Source organism: Protobothrops mucrosquamatus, unplaced genomic scaffold (genome assembly GCF_001527695.2).
Source record: "Protobothrops mucrosquamatus isolate PMUCROS unplaced genomic scaffold, P.Mucros_1.0 scaffold196, whole genome shotgun sequence".
In the NCBI taxonomy this organism is placed as follows: Eukaryota; Metazoa; Chordata; class Lepidosauria; order Squamata; family Viperidae; genus Protobothrops; species Protobothrops mucrosquamatus.
Window position 1 is genome coordinate 13,331 of NW_015386552.1, and position 26,460 is coordinate 39,790.

A 26,460-nucleotide genomic window follows, 5' to 3' on the forward strand; every position below is an offset into this window, starting at 1 on the left:
AGGAGGTACTTGGCAGATTAAAGTCCAGTCTTAGAGTTTTTGCAATCTACAGCTCCTCCTCCCAGTTTAAATAGGTGAGGCTGTTTCTTTTCCTCAGGGGTTGTATATCTTTTAAATCACAAAAAGTTCTTTCCTCCAGATTCTCAAAACCAGATTTTATACAGACGTTTTTACAGTACTTGATCTGCTATGAACAGGTAATATTTTGTGGCATATAAAGAGTGCAGGAAGATATAATAATTTCCATTTACAAAAATATACAAGATGATGCATAGATATTTGTAGCATCAGCAGTTTGGCAAGATAGCCTTTTTTCCTTGAAAAAATACAATGGTTCTGTATTTTCCAAGAAAGCTTGTGATTTTCACCTTTAATACTATTTATGTCTTACAATCAATAATATAAACTTACTATAAGCTTTTAGGTATTCCAATTAACATGACATAGGTACTAAAGCTAAGAATGCTGAAACAAATCATTATGGCCTATAGTTGCTTTCCCCTCTTACTATTCACAGCAATACAATAAATCTTTGTACTTTATTTTTTCATCTTCCTGTTTTGAGTATCATTGTTTTATTTTGCATTTTCTTTATGTTATTTCATTGAAATCTAATGATTCTATTAAATGTATTTATTTTTATATTATCTCACTGAATCTATATGATTCTTATATGATTTCTACATCATATATTTGTCAATTATGAGGACTGGTAGAATGCTTTTCAAAAATCCTTAGAATTTGTCAAAAGAAAGCAGTAATCCAGTTTTCCAGAAAAATAGAGAAAAATCAAAAGGTATGTTTCTAAATTGAAATGTGTAATTCTCAGAATAATTATACTTGGAAGGACAGCCACAGTATGCTTAAATGCTATAGACTGAAATAGAGAACTAATCAAAAGAAAATTGCTAAATACACAAAGAATTCAGAAGGTGCATCAGCAAAGTATACGGTATCATCAATGTATGTCACCAAAGAGGAAATACTATCCTGTCAGAAGAGAAGCATTTATCAGCAAAACCAGGCAGTGGAATGCTAATTTTTCTGGAGAATAAGGAATGGGGAAAGATAGATGTTGACATCAATCCTCTTCTTGGAAGAAAAGAGCAATATTGACACTAACTTCACAGGAAACAATTTGGTAGTTTCAGTTATAGCAGTTGCTGATACTGTACCTGTAATGCTTTTATTGATATGACAGGAGGGAGGAGTGCAGTTTTGCTCATTCTGTGAAAGTTGCATGGCTAGGCCTAGTGTACTGGCTGAGATTAGTATCAGAAGTCACCCTCTCTGCTGTAAAACGATGAGTCATCTGTTGTGAGATCAGTCTGAGCAGTGTCAAACTCTGATACATTTGGTAATTGGTTATTTAAACAAGGGAAAACTGTTATACATAGATGAATGTGAATGTTAATCAAACAAACACATTCTATATATGTTGAACATGTGCTATTATATATCATTTATCCTGACATTAGGCTGATATGGCAGGAAACAGAAGTTTCCTTGCTAGATGTAACTATTGTATCAGTGTGGATCAGATGTCTTCCAAGGCTCATCAAAACAACTGACAAGTATCTATTGATTTTACAAATATCTTCAGTAAAAGGCAAAATTTTAGATTATGTTCATTTGTTTGCCTTTTTAATGTGTAATACAGCACTGATTGTAACTCTCCTTTGTAACATGTGTGTGTGTGTGTGTGTGTGTGTGTGTGTGTGTGTGTGTGTGAGAGAGAGAGAGAGAGAGAGAGAGAGAGAGAGTGAGTCAATTTTAGGATGCAGACTTTTTTGCTCTTTTAGTAGCTTCAAATGAACAGTATATTTTGGTAAAAGTGCTTAACATTATCACACCTTGTCCTATATTAGCAAATGGAAAAGAAAACCCAAAGTCAAATTCCAGGCAGATTAATCCTTAGAAATTTTAAAATCAACTAAGTATTTGTTTTCAACTAACACATTCCATCAAATAATTTATGTTAAGTAATAACATAAGAAAACAAATTTTGTCTCAACCAAGACTGAGGAATGGTTAGGCAAGGAAGAGACAATTTATCTGTATCTGAATATCTTTGGGATGATTTTCTGTCAAGCTAGTGACTTTCCATTGCAAACACAGTATTTTTAATCTTTTTAAAAAAAACATTGGACACTTAGGAAAGGCTTGATAAGCTTCATCAGGTTTCATATTGTTCCTTTATTAAATGGCAGGCTGACTGGGCCATCAGCCAAGAAGCATTCTAAATCTAAGGCAGCTGCAGAAATTGTAACCCAACCACCAATTAATATAGAGTATTCTTTCAAAGGCCCAGTTGCTGGACTCTCCCTTCAGCTACGGTTTGCACACATCTCAAATAATGCTTACTCTGAGACATAATATAAATTAATACAGATGGCCTTCTTACAAAACAAATAATCTTCTATTAAACTAGCTACTTCATATTCAAATATTTCAGATTTGAAAATAAACTTTTGACAGCTGTAGAAATTTAATTTAAATTTTTTATCCATTCCGTTATTCAAAATTAATAAATTTCAGAACTTTTAAAATTTTAGTCCAAGTGTTTGTTTTGGGATCTAGTTATTAGAATATTGCCACCTAACAGAAAGGATACTGGTAAAATCAGGTTAATTAGCCATGAAATAAGTAAAACTCTTTATTACAAAGCTTTACATAAGATCACCTTGGCAAGAAAAAGCTTCTAGACAACATCACCACCAGATGGATCTGTAGCTGGCTAACAAACTGTACTCAATGAGTAGTTCTCAATGGCACTACATCCACATGGAGAGAAGTAAGCAGTGGGGTACCACAAGGTTCCATCTTAGGCCCAGTACTCTTCAATATCTTCATAAATGACTTAGATGAGGGAACCAAGGGGAACTCATCAAATTTGCAGATGACACCAAACTGGCAGGAGAAGCCAACACCCCAGAAGACAACTCAGGATCCAAAAAGATCTTGACAAACTTGAATAATGGGCCCTATCCAACAAAATGAGTTTCAATGTGGAGAAAAGCAAAGTCTTACATTTAGGCAGGAAAAACCATGAGTACAAATACAGATTGGGTGAGACCTGGCTTAAAAACAGTAACTGTGAGAGGGACCTTGGAGTCCTACTGGACGATCACTTGACTATGAGCCAGCAGTGTGCGGCAGCAACCAAAAAAGCTAATACAGGCCTGGGCTGTATAAACAGAGGCATAGAATCAGGATCACACAAAGTATTATAAAACCCTAGTAAGACCACACCTGGAATACTGCAGCTTTATTCTATTCTTCTATGTATGTCCACCTACTGCTAGAATAAGTAGATCTGCTTATGTTTCAGAAAATGTTAACGCCAGTCACTCCCTCTCTACCCAAATCATCTTGCAGTTATTGTGTGGAAAATAGGAAGCAGAGTTTTGGATATATTTGCCACCTTGAATTATACAAAAAAAGGCAGAATAAATATTTAATAACAATGTAGCATCATATTATCCAAGTAACAATTATGAAACTGATCTGAACTAAGAAGAGTAAATTTCTCTTAAATTACTTGTCCAAATATTAAAAAATTATCCTGCTAATATATAACAACCCAGAGTGTTCTAGGTAGCGGAGTTAATTTATCGGGAAAAGATGTGCAAACATTACGCACACTGCCTTGTTCAAAATAACGCTGCATGTTGTTGTTAGTTGCGAAGTCGTGTCCGACCCATCGCAACCCCATGGACAACGTTCCTCTAGGCCTTCCTGTCCTCTACCATCTTCTGGAGTCCATTTAAGCTCATGCTTACTGCTTCAGTGACTCCATCCAGCCACCTCATTCTCTGTCGTCCCCTTCTTCTATCACCCTCAATCTTTCCTAGCATTAGGCTCTTCTCCAGTGAGTCCTTCCTTCTCATTAGGTGGCCAAAGTACTGGAGTTTGCATGCAAATCTAATAATAAATAAAATGTAAAAAAAAAAGTAAAACGTGGACAGTAGATACACTGCCTTATCAAGATTTGCCACATGATGGCAGCCCATATTTGGGAATGCACCATTTTCCATCTACACACACACACACACAGAGAGAGAGAGAGAGAGAGAGAAATCCATGCCATTCCGAGTTAAGAGGGTTGCTAGGATACCGAAGAATAGCAACATCGGCTCTGCTGCTACAGTCTACCCTTCAAGTGTGTGTGTGTCTGTGTGTGTGTCTGTGTGCAAATGTGCCTTTTCCATGTGAAAAAGATGCACACACAGACACACTTCCTTCTTATCGTCTGAGAAAGTGATTGTAATCACTATTCTTCCGCCCTCCCACAAGTAAGGTGTATCGCGCCGGCAACTGCCGCAAAGCGCAGTAAGTAGTCTGAAAGCTTTTTACCGTACAGTCGCGCGACCCCTGCGCTTTACGGCCTCGTGCGCTCTCGCCGGGGCCCCTCCCCTTTCGCCGGCTTCCCTGCCCAAAACCAGAACTCTCGGCAGCCGAGGCTGATCTTCATGAGCATGACAACCCAAAATAGGGCGGACGAGCCCGACCGGACCCTTTTCGTGGGCAATCTGGAGAGTCGCGTGAAGGAGGAGATTCTCTACGAGCTTTTCTTGCAGGTGCAAGAGCGGGTGAGGCGGGTCCTGTGGGAGGTGGGTGTGTCGGGTTGGAGGTGGTGGGCGTGGCCAGCAATGCCGCTGAGGCCGGGAAGCACGTGTTCGTGTTGCGGTGGTGGCAAGGGAGGGAATTTCCGGGACTGCCCATGCGACGGGATGTTGGGGCGGGAAGATGCCTTCTCACGATACCCCTCCTCCCCCCTTTTAATTTAATAGCAAAATACTTTTTTTTTAAAAAAACCGTACGGCATAAATAATTGCACAAAAACTTATGTCACTGTACAGTTAGTAAGCTTGAAAATGTCACAGGGCTCTGTTTTTACTGCAGCTGAATGTTGTCAGAAGATACCGAGGCATATCTTTTGCAGTAGTTGATTGGGTCGCCGCGCAAGTGAAATCTATAATTGTTTATTTTATGCTCCATTTGTGAAATACAGTACTGGAAAAAAAACTTTTTAATTTTTTTTTCTTGGATATGCTTCAAATCCATGTTTATTTTATCTACCCATTTTATGCTAAATATGATGACTTCCAATCAAGACAAGTTATGTAGGGTAGGGCATTAAATTAAGAAACAAACAAAAAGCCATAATAAGTACTAGTAGATTTGTAGGACTTTGGCTTATTAAATAATAGCATATTAGACAAGTGAAACGTTTTTGGAAGGAGCTTGGTTTTCTTATGAGTATGGAAAATGTTGCATCCAGACAGCAATTTCAGTATTTTTAAATAGAAAAAAGACAATTTGCAATAACATATAAAAAGGGATAGAAATTAATGCACACGACATAAAAATTAATCTTAAAATACAGAATGTCAGGTAATTCCTAGCAACAGAATTATTTGGAAAATCAAGTAAAACTGAAAGGACTTGACTTATTATTATCAGGTAATCTGATATGCTCTCCAGCCTTAAATCCAATACTCTGGCATATATAATAGCCTGTTAGGAAGAATATGAGTTTATAACCACTCATATTTACTCATAATTTGTTCCCTGTAAATTATTCCATCATTAACAATATATTCAGAATTAAATGGAGAGAGGGGGAGGATATTACTTTTGATTGCTGTAATGGTTTGTTTAGCTTTATGCATTTTATTTGAGTTCCTTTAATTGGCTTATGTGTCAGTCTTTGCTGTTACCAGAAATATATCTTTCTTGCCTTGAACATTTAATGTCCTCTGTGGTCCTTTCTTATTTAATTTGGCTACTTAACTTGACATTGTTTTCTTATAAATATAGAAATATTAAGAACTTCAGTAGTAAAGTGCAAATAAGAAATACTGAGCAGTGAAGAAGTTGTGAGTTCAATTACACTGTAAATGATTGAAATTGAAATTGGGTATATTAATCAGACTGGAACATCATTTAAATTTTATTCTTTTTTCTGCAATTTAATTTGATAAAACGTTTCTTAAATACCGTAGGTACAGTATAAAAGTGTTCATTTTCCCACATTGTAGTTTTTCTGACAACTTAAATATTTATTCTTGACTGAATGTACCCAATACTCTTTTATATTGTATTGTTGGGTGAAGAAAAACAATTTTAAATTGGGTTATTTGTATTTTAAAGCCCTACCTGTGTATGTAGCTTGCTCTAGCAGATTATTTATTTATTTTTTTATAAACAGGGAGAATCTACATGTTTAAAAGAAAAAGGCTCAGAATATTTGATAGTCTACTTCCTATCTTTGAAGAAGTTCATCATCAGTAGGCAATACAAGAGTGGAAATGTGGGGTTTTTTTGTTTTTTTTTAAATTCTCTCCTAAGAGTGGGGATTAAACAAGCTGAATCTTGCTTGGAAATGTTGACTGTGTTCAAAATTTTATTTTTTTAAAAAAAATCTTAAATTTAAGATATTATTCTCACCTTTATTGATTTAGCATGTGCTATTTATTTCACATGTGCTATTAGCTAAACTAGTGAGATTTATATTTGTTGATCTTTATTTCCCAGATGTTGTAGCACACTCAGTTCTACTTATTAATCAACACAGTTCTGGTGAATAAATTTGAATGATTCATAATAACATTAATTGATAAATAGTGGGTTTTTTATTGTCTGGTCTAAATCTTAATTATCTCTTTAGCAGTTACTAAGTTTTTTGAAATAACTTTGTTGACTTTAAAAAGTACAACATTGGAAGATAAATAAATTTAACTGAAGGTAAACAAATTGTTGATCATGCCTAAAGGCAATCATTTAACTTTGGCTGAAAATAACTGAGTATTTATCTCTATGATTAAATGAGATGCAGTATTTCGATAGGCCTCATTTAAATTGAAATAATAATTTAATTGTATCCCTTTATTTACAGTTGAACATTAAAGTTGCACATTCTTGTAATGTTTTACTTTTTTTCTTTCTGCATATAAAATATGAAAAAAAATATAGCTGTAACACTGAGCATAAAATTGAGCATTTTGTCAGCACCAACTACTATAAAATATTATTTTTTTCTCTTTTTTCCAGTCACAAGCTATTTTACTTTCATTGTAATATCAGTGAGAATCAGATTTGGAATTAATTCTACAAAGCAGGCACTTCATATGCCTTTAGCTTTTGACTGCTCAGAAGTTACTCTCTGAATAAGTTTTAGTTTTAGTTAATTTATGTCCATAAGATTTCATCATCATCATCATTTTAGCCATTGTCTATCCACTGCAGGATGATGGCCTCTTCCCCATGTTTCCAACCAATATGGTCCTGACCTTTCTTTTGCCAGTTGGGCCCACGATACTTACCTAGTGTTAAATTTAAGTTTCCAAGAAAATGGAAAATTTAGTTTAACAACAACAGAAGGAATAATGTATTCTATATGTGTACAGTTGATTCCAGATAAATGTTCTTCCTTCTTCATACATCATACCAGTTTACGTTTTCAATTGTTTCTGCAATTTCCTAAGAATTTCCTAAAAACAGACTGGTAAATACCATGAAAGACATGCCAGGGCATAGCAGTAAATGCTCTCATAAGCATTTACTTATAAGAATATATCATTGGAAATATTTTTAGCAATACAAAATAACGATTAAATCTTGCTCAACTCTAAATGCATCAACACTATTTGTCAGTCTAAGTTGTTCTCTCCGCAATGCTTGTTGCCATCATTTCTCATTCTACTGGAGAATGAGAAATGGATTTTCATTCTATGTATTAGATACAGCATTTGTATCTGATGGAAATATGTTAATTAGATTATTAAAATAATTATTACTGGACAATCAATTTATTTGTTTATGAAATTTAAACTTACAAGATTGTCAGAATGTTGAAACTTTCTATTGATTGCCAATCCAACATGGAAAATATATATTAGTAAATCTATAATTACTTTGGATTTATTTTGGTTATGTCTTATATTTGATGACAGTATATGTTTGCTTTTGTTTGAATAGCAGAGCGTTTCCTGTTGTGCATTTTTAAAAATTCTTTAACTGCTTTGATACTTCATCAGGTCCATGTAAATTATGCCCATAACAGAATAAAACAAGAGATATGTAAGTAAGCTGTGAACATACAAGGACAATTACAATGCACTGCCCCTCTGCACAAAGGAAAAATGGAAACATTGGTAGAATAGGGTCCATCAAGATTTTGAATGAGTAAGTAACAATTTTGTTTTGTATAAGGGAATTATAAGAAAATAAATTTTAAGTTTCTTGCAGGCTGGACCGGTATCCAAAGTCACTGTATGCAAGGACAAAGATGGAAACCCCAAGAGTTTTGGATTTGTCTGCTTTAAACACACAGAGTCAGTGCCTTATGCTATGGCTTTGCTGAATGGGATTCGTTTATATGGAAGACCAATTAAAGTTCAATATCGGTTCGGTAGGTTTAGCTACCTGCCAATAATATTTCAGAGATCTCTGGAATGTAAATGTCATTAAAATGCTGACCCATGAAATAAAAGTGTCAAACAAAATTCTGCTATGACAAAGTATATTTTTCTGTCCTTGGGTCCATTTACTGAATTAACATTTTTAAATGTTTATTTATTTAAAAAAATAAAGCAGATATACTATATTTCTGGCCTTTTTAATAGTCATTTTCTTTCAAGAAAGTAGCAAGAAATTTAACTTTTACTAGAGTAAAAAGAGTGATTTGATATTAGATGCATTTTTATTTCTGTAATAATAAATTATTGACCCTTATTTCTAAATCAGTGCTTTGGTACATTCTTAATTGGGTGGGTTTGTCAGATTGCTTTTCTCCTAATCTTAAAGAAGAATTGTTACCCCATACAGCTTTTGTCCAAAGCTGCCCCAATTGCTTTTCTTCTTTAGAAGATCAGACAATAGCAATGTTCAGAAATCATCCTAAAATTACACTTCAGTAATCCCTTAAAGATAAACCAAAATATTCACTTTTTCCTATTTATAACTCACATTAAATTGTTTTTCCACAAAGAAGCATTATGCTCCCACATGCACATTGTGCTTAATTTTTTTAAATTTTACTTATTTTTTTCTAATGAAGAGTCAGTGTCACTTATACATGCAGGCTGAAATGCATCAATAATGAGCCAGTTTGGTTTAGTGGTTAAGGCACCAAGCTAGAAATTAGGAATTTGTGAGTTCAAGTCCCACCTTACCCATGAAAGCCACTGGGTGACACTCTCTTTTGTTCAAGCCACCTCCCAGGGTTATTGTGGGGAAAATCGGGAGAGGAAGATGTGTTGGATATGTTTGGCAGCTTCAATTATTTGTAAAGCTATAAAGGCAAGATACAAGTAAGATTTACCTTGGCTAGAATATAGAGAAGTGTTTTGATTCATATAAGGATCTTCTGTTTTCTTCCAGGATATATGACCACTGAAGGACAAACTGCATTGAACTTATATTATAAATTTCCAACAGTGTCTTAGATGTGGAATGTTGATTTGAGAAATTGTGATTTAAAAAAAAAATATTCAGAGGCATAGTTTTCCCATAATCATTGAGTATCCCTACCCTACCCACCAATAAACATTTTTAATTAAAAGGTTGCAATTTAAATGTAGTTACAGCAGTTGTGAAAATGTATATATTTTGGATTGCTTATATTCTTATAGTGAGCATGAAAACAAATTAATAATTAATTTTGATATAATTGTGGGATTTGGTTCTATGCATTTTAGACATATGTATACAAATGCAGTGATGTTTTTAATCCTAAAGTATTTAGTGTTTCCTTTATAGGAAGTACTCACTGTCTAGAGTTAAGCAGCCCTTCCCAGAATATGGATGGTGAGGTACAGGCATCAACCTACAGGTAATGTACATTCAGTTGTCTCCATTGTGGGATATGGGTGAGGACAGAAACTGGGGGAAGAAAAAAACCACCCTCATCATAGCACAAGCCCAGGTGCTTTCATGACACTGCACATCAGAAACCTTGTAGTGCAACAGTGTAATACTACTTTGATCATCTTGATTAAAGCATCAAGATCTTGTAGACCACTATATGGCTCAGAAGCTGCACTTATCACTATACACCACTTTCAAAGTATTTGTAAAATCATAAACTGTATCCAATGCTATGGAGATGTAGTTTTTATGAGCATATATGTATTGGACTATAGGCTTAGGATTTATTTTTATTTATTTATTCAATTTCTATAACCGCCCATCTCAATCAATGACTCTGCATGGCTTACAGTTAATTTAACTGTATAACTTACAGCAAAATTAGAATTCCAATATTTGCACATTTAGCTGTTTGCTGCTGTTTCATACTTATTTATCTAGGGTTAAATCACATTACGCTGAGTCAGAGTTTCTGCTGAGTATATAGGAGTCTATTGGTAAAGAATTGAAATAGATTCTCTGTATGTTGTTAATAGATAAATGACTTTTTGAGACTACCCTTGTTTTTAATAGGTATGCAGAATCTTATTGTGATACTCCATTACCTGTTAGTCCTTGTCAAGTGAATAATAATCCACATCAGATTTATTCTGCCATTCAGAGCATGGTAAGTTTAGCATAATGATAGTAAAACTATGCCAATAATATGTCATGTGTATGCCAATTCCTTCATTATATAGGCAAGAAACAATTATTAAGAAAGCCAAGTTATAGTGGCTTTTCAGCTTCTGGCTGCACTTTTTTATTATCTAGTTTTATTACCAACTTTCAGATGAAATGTACTTTAAAATTAGCAGTTGGCCTCATTACCCATTTTATCTATATATACTATAGATATAAAAGGTGAAATTGACTGGATCCTTCAGCAGTGCTCGTTGTATGTAGTTTTATTATTATTATCATGCTTTGCCTTGTTTTAGAGAGATGTCTCCTGGCAATTACATGAAATAATATGGAATGTGGTAGAGTATTTGGAAGCTACAGCTGATTTAGAAGGCAGTGGGGCAAGGTAGTTTTTGTCATCTCTCAATATCAGTGTACTGAGCTGTGCTGATTTCCAGTAAGCTTTCAAATCAAATTCAAGGTCCTGATTACCACCTATAAATTACTACATGGCATAGGACCAGGCTACTTTCAAGACCACCTGTTCCCCATTATTTCTGCTTATCCCACCCAGTCTAGGGAAGAGGGCACACTCTGGGTCTTTTACCCTGAATTATGTGTTCTTTGTGTCTGCATCTGCCCTGTGGTCTTGACCTCATTAGTGTTTCTGAAGACTAGGTGGCTACTCCAGACTTTTGAGCTAGGCAGTTAAATGAGCTCTGTGGAGTTGCACTGTTATGATGACCATTGTTGTGAAATCGATAGCTCTGTGAATCATATAAATAACTAATAACATGTCAGACCCCCATGCAACTTTCAATTTATAATTTTACATCAATGATGTAAACAAAAATGAAGAGATGCACAAATAGCTTATTCTATTTACAGTTTGCAAGTATGTCTCATCATGCTTAATTTTTGAAGATATTGCATGTTACCATTTTAAAAATCATTTGTATGTCATCATGTCATTATCAAGTTTATAATTTGAAATGATTTTTAAGCAACCCATGGCCTTTTTTCATAACACAATGAAGGTAGAGATGACTTGTTTTCAAATGTTTTAAAATTTTCTTCTTTTTTCTAGATGACATGTTTGACACAACAGTATGTTCCATACATTCCAGTGGAACAGCCATTTCTTTACCCACAGATGACATCTTCACAATTTCCAAGTATTCCAGTGTCATCCTACATGAATACTGGGCAAGATTCTTTTGAAAGTGTCTACTCAGAAGCAAAAACCCACAGTCAATATCTTATTACAAAAAATACTCCCAAACGTAAAAGAACTCTGGAAGTTAGGGACGATGGTAGCAATGAAAATAGTAGAAAAAAATGTAGGAAAAAATGAGTAAAAATGTAAACGGATAAGTTATTAAATGACTATAGGATTGTATTTCTTTATAAATAAATGTATTATTAAATAAAAGGATATGCCAAACATGTATGTATGTATGTATGTATGACCCACAAATGGAATCTAATTATGTTCTTTGAAAAAGTCATGAAAATTAAATAAAGTTTCTTGAAAAACATTTCATTTTACTTGAAAGAAAGTATGTCTTTCAAACTGTAAGCAGAAAAATTTCTGAATTACAAACATAGTTAAAATAATGAATTGTTATACTATTCACAATGTAATGCATAAAGTTTGTGATTAAAAGTCAATTTTTGTGGTATAATAAGATTCATAAGTTGTCATTGTCAATGCTAAATTGATGAGTCATTTAAATAGAAAAAAGTACTAAAACAAGATTGGAAGATTGCTGATTTGCTTTATATTTCTTTGAAACATATCAGGCATGGACTATATATGTTGTAAAGCAAATCTAAAGCAATATAAATATCAACAGTGCATATTTGTGAATTATATTTTGCTTTCTTCTAAAGTTCATGAAAACATCTCTGGAAACTCATCAGAGAAGAGGGTTTCTTTCTGTTTCTTTGCATTCATACAAATAGTTCTCAACAGATATTTAATATCTTTACATAATCAGTGGTTGTGATTTAAAGGGTAATTCATATGTATACCCAGCCTCATCCTGCCCATCATCATATTGCTGTACTTTTATTATTTCATTATTTGATTTTATTTACATTTTTAATAATTTTATATTTTTACTGTTCTAAGCTACCCAGAGTGTAAGCTGCCCCATGGTGACATGGGCAGCAAATAAATTTAATAAATAAACAAATGTCTTCTTTTTTTAACATTTTTTTAATTTGAAAAAAAGTTAAAATACAAAACTCCAAAAAATTTAAAAACAAAAAGAACAAATAAAAAATACAAAACAAACAAGACATAAAGTGCATTAAAAGAAAAAAACCTCAACATATATATACACATATTGTCCCCGGCCTAGTTGAATATATCCCAGAGCTCCATTCTGGGCTGCAGAGGCCTTTCCTGAAGGCCTCTGCCAGTGAAACGCAGGCAGGGACAATGCACGCGTCATCCCAGAGCTCCATTCTATCTATGTCCTGCCTCCCATTAAAGACAGCTTAACCCACTGCATCATCTAAATCAGGGTCTTCAAACTTGGCCCTTTTATGACTTGTGGACTTCAACTCTCAGAATTCTTCAGCCAGCGTGCCTGGCTGAGGAATTCTGGGAGTTGAAGTCCACAAGTCATAAAAGGACCAAGTTTGAAGACCCCTGATCTAAATCAAGCTGTATCTGGATGTTTGCTAGGCAGCTCTTTCCAACTAGACAGAAAGGAAATATATTGCCATTTAACATATACGATTCTAAGTAGCAAGAAATTCAATGTATTTCCTCACAGACCTGTTGACTCTTATGTATGTCTTATAAACAATCCAATTACGCTTGTCCTCAGAAAGAATAGATAGGTGTCTCATATAATAATTATTCTTTCTAAACGCCAATTCTTTTACATCCCAGTCTCTGAAATTGACCTAGAGATAACTGAATGGCATCTTAGCTACCTTGAAATTAGCTAATTAAGTTCCAATTAAATATAAAAGCGTAATTATTCTGCTATTTAAGATGAGAAACTACTTGGGAGTCGTCTGATTTTTTCCCCCCAAGCTGGCTCATCTGGTTTTTGTTCATTTTGTCACCTGAACATTAAGCCACTCCTGCTGAAGTGCATTATAGGCATGCTTCCAAGACCAGTGAATATTCCAAGGTGAAATCAACTTCAGCTCCCTTAAGACAGACTTGAGCAAAGACAAGTATCAACAATAACACCATGCCAAAAGCTCTTTCAGAAAAAAACTATGCTAAATAATTCCTTTATTCAATAACCAAAGAAGTAGCAAGTAATATATAAACATTAGAGGATTTAAAACACCTTCTGTAAAATCAACATTATACTTTGTTACCCAGATTGGTTCCTGTTCTTTTCCCAAGGTACATGTCTCTGAAAGACAAAATGCCATAAATACTATAAAAACACCATTTTATAAATGCAGTCTCTCTTATAAAAAGGCATAATTTGCCATGCCGAAAAATTGTTTCTCATTAGTCTGCAATCCAGCCATTCATTTTGTGTGTCACAATCCAGAAGGAAATATAATAGCACAAAAGATAGCAAGATACATATTAGTCAATTTTGAACAAACGAACATTTACATTTTTATTTATATAGATTAAGAGTGGCAGCTCCCCAATGCTATTTCTATCAAATTGCACAGATGCAATTCTAAATTAGGCAAACCAGAAAAAATTTATACCTATTTGCTAAAAAAAATTTCAGGGGTTTTTCTCCTTAATATGACTTAATAATATTGTTATTATAAGGCAAAAATTTTAGCTTAACTTCAGGTATATTTATTCTTTTAAGTATATTTTAATAACTAAATTTCATACACTTTTGTAATATTTATTTTGTAGTTTATTTTCCTCCATACAATCATTAGTTACTATTCTTAGCACACATTCAAATTTTTAAAAAGGATCAACATGCTGCCTTGGCAATTGTTATTTGTTTTTTTTTAGTAAAAAGTGTTATCCTGACCATAGTAATATATGGAAGCATTGCTACTGGTTTAGAAATAACAGGATGTGGTCTTGTGTTGACAAGATTATGAAAGGATAGTACATATTCTCTTCTTGTTGTGGGGGGGGAGGGGGAAGCAATTTACTATTGATAGTGTTTAAATCTCCACTCCAAGGAGTTACAATTTTCTCCAATACTCTCAAAGAATGTCAAACACAGCTTGTTTAATTTGGATTTCCTTCCTGTTGCTCAGCTCTTAAATTCCCTCTGAAATAACTGACTTAATATGCTAAATATTGCACATTCTGGAAGGTACTTTTGAATCATGAATATTTTTATGAAACTGATGATACTCATAAACTTGAAACTCAAGAATCACAAACTGCCTTTGAAGGACTATTCCATTTGAAAAGGAATTTGTTTTACCAAATAAAAAATTGATGACAAGTTTAAAGCACCCTAAAACCAAACCCCCAAACCACCAGTACTGGTAAAATATTTAGAACAGAACAGAATAAGAGAGTTGGAAGGGACCTTAGAGGTCTTCTAGTCCAACCCCCTGCTCAAGCAGGAAACCCTATACCATTTCAGACAAATGGTTGTCTAATCTCTCATTTGCTGGTCTTGTTGATATTAATATAATTGGCAATACCTACATAAAGACTAGAAGTTCCCAAAATATCTTTATCCAGACAGGATAGATCCCGATTATCCTTGAAGACTACTCCGTATTTTTTTTTCCAAGAATCAAAAAATTACTTCTTGTGATCATCACCAGCACTGAACTGTAACAAACTTTGCTATTCAAAGTACTCAAATGCTGCCAATTGAAAGTCGTTCGATTGAAGGCAATTATAAATGTAAAAAATAACTTCCTCAGTTACATTTACTGACCATTACGATCAGAAAAATTGTTTAGGCTACGCATCAGATAAAATCACACTTATTTAATAAGGTAGAGGAATACAAAAAATATTTCATATTTTTTTATTTATGAATTTATAAACCGCTTCAGTCACATTTACAATGCAATGTTTCTTGTGATTTATTTTTTGACATTTAAGTATTTGAAAATAGTTCCATGTTTTTTAATTATGCATCTGGACATAAAAACAAAAAATATACTTCAATATTTATGACATCAGCAGCCTGAAAATACCCACATTTTATTGAAAAGAATGGAGTGTTGTCAACAATTTTTTTTTGTCTTCGCTATTTTCTGTAACAGCATGGGCTAAATTTGGTCCTTCAAAAGATATTCTATGGAATGGTTAAAAAGCTTCACCCTGCATTGGACTAGCAGTTAAACCTTCACATGTGGACAGAGTTTATGTTTATCATTATTATTATTATGCAGTGATATGAAAAATGTTCCAAATTCAAAACATCTCCAGCTTTAAATGTCCCATTTAAAATTTGAAACAATTTTTTCAATTTTCCAGAAGTGTTCTGATAACATTTTAACCATAGTGTAAATTCTAAACCTCACCATATTTTAAAGGCTAAAAATAGGCTGCTTTGAGGTCAAACTTTCAGTACGGTTGGAACAGTATTAGAACACTCATACAGAGTCAAAATAATTTGTCTCCAGTTTAAAGTATTTTGCACAGGTATAATTTTAACTCACCTGAAACTGAATTGACTATTAGGGAAAATTCATATATTTATTTCATTGTGATATAACACTACTTTTCCACGTAGACTTGTAAGTTTTGTATGAATCCACGGGACATCCATATGTTGCTAAACCATAAACTAACTATGGTCAGCTTGAATTGTGAATTATTGGAGCAAGCCAATCTCAAACAGTGGTTATGAAGAAGGCATGTTTCAGTATGCCATATTTAAGATTAACCATAATTTAGGGGTAAGGCATAACACTAAACTGCAATAAATTGAAAACGGAAGCAATTACCTTCAATCTCCTCATGGCCTTGCTGGAGAAAAGGGGAGCATATGAACCCAAGGTTCATTTTATAACACTACTCAATAGTTTTGTATTATATCAAAAGGGGTCATTCTGTCATATAATCAGCAATGGTTAACTAGTGCCCACTTCTATATAGGAAGTCATTGTGTACAATGATTGCCTCTTATTAGATATTAAGAGTGGCAGCTCCCCAAAGTTTATGGTGTTAATGAACACAGACACAGAATTGACAGTACTTAAACCATAGTCAGGCTTGAACACAATGTTAAGAAAAGTGCGTTTAAATGCCATTTAAGAGGAACTTCACTGATATATATTAATACTGCTCCATGTCAGGCCAAGCCCAATCAATACAAACTCCTGAGAAATATCAGGATACAATACCAACACTATTGTCATCATTACTTCAAATTATTTTGTTCCTTATTCAAGTAATGAAGTCTTGAGGTTCTGTTCATTATTAAAGCAGGACAATAAAATAAAGTTTCAGGAATGAAGCTTCTGATCATTGGCTTTCGTTAAATAATGAGCTCACTGTTCTGCTAACTCAAGGAGAAATGAAATATTTTTTAAATCCAGTTTCTGAATCTCTTCAATGATGGGGAGGAACTAATGTACACTGAAAGTCCAGCATCATGCCAATAGAATTTAGTTGAACAAATAGAATCCTGCTTTGTTTATATTATTAAAAATATTAATGCAAGAACACTGAAGTTCAATTGAAATTTCTCTTCCGTAAATGCCTGTTTGGGATTTCCACAGCACTAACTTGAAGAGGCCAAGATCCCCCAACAATTCCTGCTTGGATTGCCACCCCTGTTACAACAGCTAGGTCTGGATCAACAGAGGTGTTGGGTTTCTTTCCAAAGAATTCTGTAATAATTTTACGTATTTTTGGAATTCGGGTGGAACCTCCAACTAATACAATCTCATCTACTTCTGCCTTGTGTAGATGTCCTTCTTTCAGTACCTGTGCAATGGGCACAAGGATTTTCTCAAAAAGGTCATCATTTAATGTCTCAAAGAGTTTTCGGGAAATTTCTGTTTCAAAGCTAATTGTTTTCCATGTGTCATCAAGAGATTTTGAAAAGCTATCTTTCCTGTGCTCTTTCATTTCAGTTTCTGAAGAATTATTTTCATGTTTGTTATCCTTTTGCAAATTTTCATGCTGGTCTTTCTTCTCTGGCATGGTAAGAGAAATTTGGATTGTTGAAGAAGTGTGAACTGTCAAATTTAATTTGACAGATTCTACAGCCTGCCTGAGACGATGTATTTCTTCTTTTCTAGAGGGCAGAGAGCCATATGTGTGATGGAGTTCATTATAGAGGAATTGCATCAACCGTTGATTGAAGTCCTGCCCTCCAAGTTTGTTGTTCCCTAAAAGACAAAATCTACATATATCAGATAACTGATAGGGCAATTGATATAGCTTGAATAGCATTAAACACTTGGGGAAGAGTAAGATGTCTCAGTAAGATAGAATAATTTTGTTAAGCCCATGGTTACATCTGTCATGGGCTTAACAAAATTATTCTTTCTAACCTAGTCTGAAAAAACCTGTTTAATTGAACCTGTAATAGGCCATCAATTACAGCTAGCAGTCCATATTTAATACGGTGCACTGGCAAACTGCAAATACATATAAAAAAGATATATGATTTAAGCTATAATCATGTGTATTTAACTATAAATGTTACCTTATTTGCATGAATAAATCATGGTAACTGTAATACCACTGACAGAATTTCTGTAGTTAAATTTACATATCTTGCTAAATCATGGTTCAAAACACCAGAGAAACTGGATTCACACAATACATAAAACAAATAAATAGCTGACATGATTAATGCAATGTTTCCATTTGTTTTATGTCTTTTTTCATATTATGACAAGAAACACTGGATGGAAGAAGCATGATCTCTGTGTTCAGTCATTATTCAGTCACGAATTGTAATATAGACAGTAGTAAGTGATAATTTAAAACAATTAATAAAAGCATTTATTTACCTGCCATCGCTCGAGTCAGGAACATCCCTCCTTGTTTATTTAGCAGGGAGACATCCAAGGTTCCTCCACCCAGATCTACTACCAGAACATTGGATACATCAGCCTTGTGAAGGCCATATGCCAATGCTGCAGCAGTAGGCTCATTAATTACCCGCAAAATGTCCAGTCCTACAAAGATAAAAAGATATTTCATTTTCAAACACACTTCAGAGTCAACAGAATATATGTTCAAGCATAAACAACTGTATACTGTACACTTTTTATGTCAAATATAATACTATGGTAATTTAAGTGAAAACTTAATATATGTCTACTTTTGGAACTCTTTCAACAAAGTAATATGTATTTAAAATAGAGATGATTCTACTTTGTATTTACAGTGATTTATTTTAATCACTCAGGGATTTCATTGTGGCTTCAAATTCCGCAAATAAAACCTATGGTTTCATTGCTGCTCCAGTTTAGGACCCTTTGAAAACTGAGTTTAAGGAAAGTGTGAAAAATATGTGCATCACCTGCAAGGCGAGCTGCCTTAATTGTGTAGTTGCGCTGTCTTTCATCAAACTCTGCTGGCACTGAAATAACTGCTTTGGAAACAGGCATTCCGAGAAACTCCTCTGACATCCTTTTCAATTTCAAAAGAAGCCGAGAACTAATGTACTCCGGTGTTACCCTAATAGTATCATTGGTTACAACAGAAAATTCAGCAGTTCCTTTGTTGTTAAGAATCTGAGAGAGAGAAAAGGAGCAAAAAAAGAAACATATTATCTAATATAGGCCCAGTTTACATATTAAGCTGTACAGTATTTATTTTATTTAACTGTAACTGGTTTCAGCTACAGTATGTGGAAAACAAACCATGGTTTATTTCTGGCAAAAATTAATTAGGTTAATACAATGTTCAGCACTTGTTTACATTATATATGTTCTCCAAAGTTCAGCTACTCTTGATCAAACTGTATGTTTCAACCAATTCCCAAGTAAAATGAAATTAACACAACCTTTGCTTGCTGGGTATAAACACAACTTCTGTAAATTTGAATCAATACTATTTATGACCAGTTGCTTACAGGCTCAAAATAAGAAAACAATGATTTGGACAAGTGCAGACAATTAGGCAATACTTTACAGATAATCCTCAACTTACAGCTATTTGTTTAGTGACTGTTCAAAGTTACAACGGCGCTGAAAAAACTGACTTGTGACCGTTTCTCACACTTACGACCATTGCAGAAATAAGTAAGAATAAAGAGCCTCTTAATTGTCTATAAGAAAATTTTTGTAGTTGTTATTTCTTCTAAAAGTGAAGGATCCTTGGTGCTCTCTGCACTTGGTTATTTTCTTGCAGACATTTCATTACCCAAACTAGGTAATATCATTATGATACCTGATATGCACTGATGATGTTACCTAGAAACATCTGCAAGAAAATAGAGAACACCAAGGACCCCTCATTTCAACCCTGAGCTACAAATTTCTCCTTTACTGTTAAAAGTATTAACTGAAAGTTTCTCTAAATATCTGCACTTGCTATATACATTAAAATCTTAAACAATGGCATATTAATAGAAACATGTTCAAATTTGCAGAAATACTTTGTACTATGTAGAATTTGTGTCCGCTTCTTTTTTTATATGTATCTGGGTGCCTCTGAATCAGTCTGAACTCATGGTGACTGCCTTGACTAGTCCCTGCAGTATTTGGCAAAATTTTAGGAAGCAGTTTGCCATTGCCTTGCTTCTAGGATTGGTCTAAGGTCTCCCAGCTGGCCTTGTGTCTAAGGCTTGATTAAAATTCATGGTCTCTTAGTTTATAGCCAGGTGCCTTAACCACTACATCAAACCATCTCTATTTTCTTAGGGATTATTCTGAACAGAGTGCCTAAATTTTTGCATACAATTGTATACACCAAATCTAAATCTAAATATGATGTTCTATTTTATTTATCATTTGTATCTTTCTTGTATTAATGCCTCTTTCTTACAATTCTGCAGAGCAAAAGTCAAGAGCAGCTTAGAAAAGGGGGATTTTCACATGCACATTCCAGGATCCTCATTCTCCTTGTTATCAGATTTTTTCACACAAATGTGAGCAGAAGATATAAGTGAGAAATTCAACTGAAAATGTCAAACTACATAATTGCCTCCAAAGAAGGATAAGAAAATGCACATTTTGTAAGTGGAAAATTGTGGTATATTGTAAGAAATACATAAGAAAAACACATAACCTATTAAATAAACTGCCTACCACAAACCAAGAACTTCACAGTTAACACAGGAAAATATCCTAACTCCTCTCTCAAAATAATAAAAACAAAAAAACCCACAGAACACAGAAGAGCAGCACATTTCATTAAAAATAATTAAACTGTCACACATACACAATCTATTTTCCTCTGAAAAATACTCACACACAAATAAAAACTCTTCCCCATATGCTTTTAAACATAAAAGTATGGACAACGCAATTACAAACTCAAAAGTAAAATCATCCCTTATGTTAGGATACCTGAGTTATTAGCTGGACACTGGCAGAGAAAAGGAAGGAAAAACAAATAAGGAGCTGGTTAGGAGGGCTTTGTGCATCTGGAGTAAACAAATCTTAATTTAATGATGAGTGGAACCTTGCCAAAAGTTGCCAAGGAAAACAAACCCAAACTTACAAGAAAATGAATATGATTAAGACTACAAGACTTATTCCTTGTAAGCAAACCTACCTCTGCACTTTATAAATAGCATTCATTTTGTTTGGGAACTACCTGACAGAATATGCTACGGACACTTAATTGTAAACAAGTGTCTGAACTGATCTTCCATTATTTACAGCCAGGGACAAACAGAATGCATACAATATAATCCATATTAAATACACATATTCAATACAATTGATAATTGAAGAAGCCACCAAAAAATTAAGTTTCATAACAGTAACATATTTCAATAAAGCAGCTGGGCATGAACATTTCATAAGATCTGAAGCATTCCAGTTTTTCCCCAACAGGAAAGAAAGTGATTATTTAAAATCATTGATAGGCAAGTAGTTAACTTTACCTTAAATGGATATCTGCTGCTTTCATTTAAAAGTTCCTTTGTGGTGAAGATCTTTCCTATAAATCTCTTGGCATCATACACAGTATTCTGTGGATTTGCATCTGCTAGTTCTAGTGCATCATATCCCATATGCACATCATTCTCAGTAAATGACACTATGCTTGGAATGCTATTGTGTCCATTTTCATCTGGAATCACTTTCACTTGTCCTTTACCAGGAAGGAACACTCCAACTGAACAGTATGTAGTACCAAGGTCAATCCCTATTACTTTTGGCGTGGGCATAGGTAAATACTGTTGGGCTAGATATCCAGCTAGTAAAAGGGTCAAAATAGCAGAACCTAAAAAAAAAAAAAAAAGAGACGATGGGGTGGGTGGGGAAAGAGTGATTAAAATCAACTAATTCATTCCAAACAAATGTATCATCCGTTTCTTAATACAACGGCAGAGTCTTGTAAATGTATTATTGCATTTTAGCATTATTAACCTCTTTTCTCCTTTATCCAAAGTACAGCACTTTTTGTTTGGAAAGCTATAAATTTCTTTAGCATTTATAATGAGAATTTCACAATATGCTCCCTGAACTATACACCGGATTTCTATCATTAGAAAGTACGCATTTGAAAACAAACATTTTGAAACTATGCTAGGGATTTTAGAAATGGCTTTACATATTTAGCCATACGAGTTAAACATTCTTACAATTTATCGAATAAGGTTTGTCTCTGCCTGGTTAGGACGCACACACAAATTCCTAAACATTACATCCGGGGGGGGGGAGGAGGGGAACGTAAGGTTTTTTTGCTTCCTCTAATCCCAGATTAACAAATGTTCTTTTTTCCTGTGGCTTTATCGATTCCCGCCAAGATAAATGCAGAGAAAAACCCGCAAATAATACATTTTGAAACGTCTCACTGCATTTATTTTAGTTTAAGCCTCAGAACACAAGTCCCCATTTTCCCAACTTGATCTTCCATTTCCTTCTGAGTTCAAAAGCAGAACATGATGGTGATCATTCCGCTGTCCCCTGAATGCTACTTGTGTCTACTACCACTGCAATTTCTAATCAGCTACCATGATTAATGGTAGCAGAGCCAGTTTGTTTGGCACATTACGATCCTGAACAGTAGATTTCAATTCAAATACCATACTTCGGCTGTTTCCCTAGGACGGAAGGGAGAAAATCAATATATTCACCGAAAGGAACGATGTACTAGAAGTAACTAGATAAAAGCTCCCCGATTAACAGATACTTACCCAACACCGTCATTTCCCCGGCCATGTCTAACGATTTTGCCCTGGCGCGTCCTACAAGGACCGGATGCTACTCCGCTACCCGGCTTCCGGTATCATTTACCGGTTTGCTGACTGTACCTTAGTTTCTGCTAAAGAATTTTAAAAAAACCCTCGCGTGGTGCGGGTCATGCTGGGAAGTGTAGTCTCATTCGCCTAAGACGCCAATAGAGTTTATTGGGGGGAAACTACGATACCCAAGCAGCAACACGCAGATTACAATGGCGCTTCTTGCGTGAAAGGCGCTCCAAGACACGTCACCATTCTCCACGAAGGGTCTGATGGGACGGGAAGGAAGTTTCCCGGTGATGTAGTGTGAAATGGGCAGGCGTTTTATAAACGCTTTTTTCCTGTTTCTCGTTTCTTTGCACTGATATGTTCGGGATTTGGTTAAATCTTTGTAATTGTGGTTGTAGTCCTCTATCTCACCATTTCTTAGACATTAGTGTATGTATTAGCCTTGCGATATTAAAATTACATTGTGTTTCCACTAACCGTTTGTATAAATATGTATCGTCTCGGGAAAGCGTTCAGGGTTGGACTTTGGAAATCTGGATATAATTCCAACGGTGAGGAGTAGTTACGTGAATATCTTATGCTAAACTTTTTGAGAAGTACGTTTTGTATTTTATTTCTGTCATTAAGATACTAATCAAACTACATGTCTCACGCAGTTTAGTGTCATGCAATTTAATAAAGAGGTAAGAGAATGCTTGTCATTAATAGAAATGTTGAAAAATATAGGATTCGGAACTGAAATGTATCTTTCCCTATTCAGTAGGCTTGGTTAGTTGCAAGAGTATTGATAAATACGCTCTAAGAAGCCACTTGTTTTGCTATCAAGGCTCAACTTAGTATGCTAATCAGAATGCCATGGGATATGTTAACACATGCTTTGCTGAAAGCGAGACATACGTTTTAATAAAGATATATGTCTTAATAAAAAAAAAAAGCTTTCACAATCTTATGAAGTTGATGCTGACTACTAGCTTACATGGCTTCAAAAACAGCTGGATGAATTTGTGGAAGTCATAGTGCTATGATATGTGCCACAGTCCAAATCAGGCAGAACTTTTAGAAGCAAAGAGTCCCGTTTATAGCCATAGCACACAACAGCTGTTACATATTTAAGGTTTGATAAACTAGAAATCTAGAAACAAAAGATAAATCCAAGAAAAAGATGAGAGACAAAATGAGGTGGAACTGGAAAGCAAGAAGGCAAACACGGCAGAGCTGAGACTTGAAAAATTGTCCTTTTAAGGGGGTGAGCCCAATAAATAATCTATACTGAGCTATCTAGATGCCCAATTGAGGTATATTGCTCTGCCCATCTGCTTTTGTTGTTTTATCTCCTACTTAGTGAGTGAATCTCAGAGTCTTATCAGTGAGTGTGGTGGGGGTCTTAAGTGTTGCTTGATCTGTTCCACTCAGGCTGGAGTTACTGGATTCCACTATGCTAGAATTGCCCCCTCTAAAACAATTATAGCTTCATCCTTCACATCAGAAGTGCAATAACATCATTGCTTATGTTACCATATTTTTGATTGGTAATATATTTAATAGAAGAATATGTTTGATCTTGAGGAAAATGTACTGATTTTGGATAATCACCACATCGTTTAAAATTTACCATCATATTAGTTTCTTCATGATCTGCTCTAAAATCTTCCAAGTTATTTATATCAGATTGATTAGTCTGTAGTCACCTGCATTTTCTCTCCCCAGCCCACTTTTTTAAAGTGGGGATGGCATGTATTCTCCGTTCATTCATTTTTTATTTCACCCATTATCCAGAATTCTTCAAAGATAATACATAACAGTTTGTCAGACAATCAATAGTTATTTTAGTATCTTGGGATGAAAATGTTCTGTTCTGAATATCCATACAGAAACAAATAAGCTTTCCTGGAACACCTTTTTATCAAGACCACACTTCAGTTCTGCTCCTTCATTTGCTCTTCACAATTGTTTGTTGGAACAATACTCTTGTTGCAGAACATTGAGCCAAAATGACGGATGAGCATTTCTGCCTTTTCTGAATTAATTGGTTTATTGAGCAGGTAATAATACATTCATTGGTTTCCTCCTCTTTTATTTTAAGCAAACAAGAAGTCAATTTACAAGCCATTTAGAGAAAATGATATTTGTTAACTCCAAATATCCATTAAATATAAATTACATCATTTGTAATTTATATCAGCTTTGTAATTATATAATTGATGTTTTATATTCCATGTTTCAATTTATTTAATAAATTAAATATTTTAAATTGACAGAAGTGATTAAATTATACAAATTGTCCAGACTGCTTAAGAAGTAATAGAGTTTGTCAGTTATTTGGAGGTGATATCCAAACAGAAATTTTCATAGTGTTCATAGTAAACTGAATGGAATCGAGGCTTTATTGCACCTGAAGAAATTCCTCATATCTTTTGCCACCCTCAATTCATTTTCTGCTTAGTTTTTCTGATACCATTTACCATGTTAGTCCAATTTCCAATTATATATTTTGATCTCTTCATCCTTCCATCTCCTATATATACCATTTTTGTTTTCAGATATTTACTGATCTTTTTCTGCAAACTTTAATGGTGTAGGGCCATGGTCACTGGCCCGTGGGACAGGCTAGTCAGTATGCGCATGTTTGGGGATGCACGCGACGCGAGCAGAGGCAGTGGCTAGCACATGTACATGCGCATACGCAAACAGGGCTGCTAGTGCCGTGCGGGTTGTGCGGTCCATTCGTGCTTGCACACGGAGCTAGCAGCAGCACCTAGCAAATAGGGCTGCTAGCATCATGTGGGTACACGTGGCCCCTTTCACGTGTGGTCCTGTTTGCGCGCACGTGCCTGCACACACAAATTTTATAGTTGCTCCCTTTTCCTTTGGGCCACCAGCGTGAAAAGATTGGTGACCTCTGGTGTAGGGTCTCCTGCTTGAACAAGGTGTTGGATTAGAAGACCTCCAAGGTCCTTTCCAATTCTGTTATTCCATTATTCTGTTAATATATTTCATCTATTTTCTTCTTACTGGAATTGTTGCAATTTTTATACTTGTTCTTACTCATCTTGAGCTGCATTTTCTGTTAGCTAGTCATGCCATGCAATCCAACCTGTCATTCTAAAATATTTTTTTATTTATTAAATAATTATAATTAATATTTTTCTTGAAATTTGAGGTACACTAAATTTTACTTTCCCTGTACTTTATTTTTCCTTAATATCGAGACATTTCTCCCAGTATTTCTTCTACTTCATTGACCAAAAAGTTTCTATTAGTTTTACTGATTTTTTTAAAAAATTGATTAGATTAATAGTCTATGAAAGTCTGTATCCACCTACAAAGTACAATCTGAGGTCCTTTTCATCTCCAATTGTACAGGAAGTAAGTTTGTCATTCTTTGGCCAATTACATTTTTCACCAGTCTTTATGAAGTGTAAGTCATTTATTTATTTATTTATTTATTTATTTATATGTGTGTATATATATATATATGTAGGTCTTTAGTTATTCGGGTTTTCTCCCGCGTAGAATTAAAAGTACCTTGGCGACGTTTCGACGAAGTCACATTCGTCATCTTCAGGCTGGTGTCTTCAGCTTCGTGCTCCTAAGAGTGGTGTGTGATCGCAGCTGTTTCTTCCTTTTAACTGCCAGTGGGGTTGGAGCTGATTGGATGGGA

At 34.6% G+C, this 26,460-nt stretch overlaps 2 protein-coding genes across 2 annotated transcripts; one reads left to right on the forward strand and one right to left on the reverse strand.

The window, feature by feature from the left end:
* The first annotated feature begins 4,446 nt into the window (after positions 1–4,446).
* Positions 4,447–11,990, forward strand: RBM11 (RNA binding motif protein 11). The gene is made up of 5 exons (XM_015813798.1): positions 4,447–4,580; positions 8,254–8,416; positions 9,766–9,838; positions 10,447–10,540; positions 11,624–11,990. The coding sequence occupies exons 1-5, from the start codon at positions 4,473–4,475 to the stop codon at positions 11,888–11,890; spliced, it is 705 nt and encodes a 234-aa protein (XP_015669284.1). The 5' UTR covers positions 4,447–4,472; the 3' UTR covers positions 11,891–11,990.
* A 4,221-nt stretch (positions 11,991–16,211) lies between these two features.
* On the reverse strand, positions 16,212–22,829 carry HSPA13 (heat shock protein family A (Hsp70) member 13). The gene is made up of 5 exons (XM_015813800.2): positions 22,746–22,829; positions 21,489–21,829; positions 18,954–19,167; positions 18,439–18,606; positions 16,212–17,808 (listed from the first exon to the last, which is right to left on the reverse strand). The coding sequence occupies exons 1-5, from the start codon at positions 22,768–22,770 to the stop codon at positions 17,147–17,149; spliced, it is 1,410 nt and encodes a 469-aa protein (XP_015669286.1). The 5' UTR covers positions 22,771–22,829; the 3' UTR covers positions 16,212–17,146.
* Between the last annotated feature and the right edge of the window lie 3,631 nt (positions 22,830–26,460).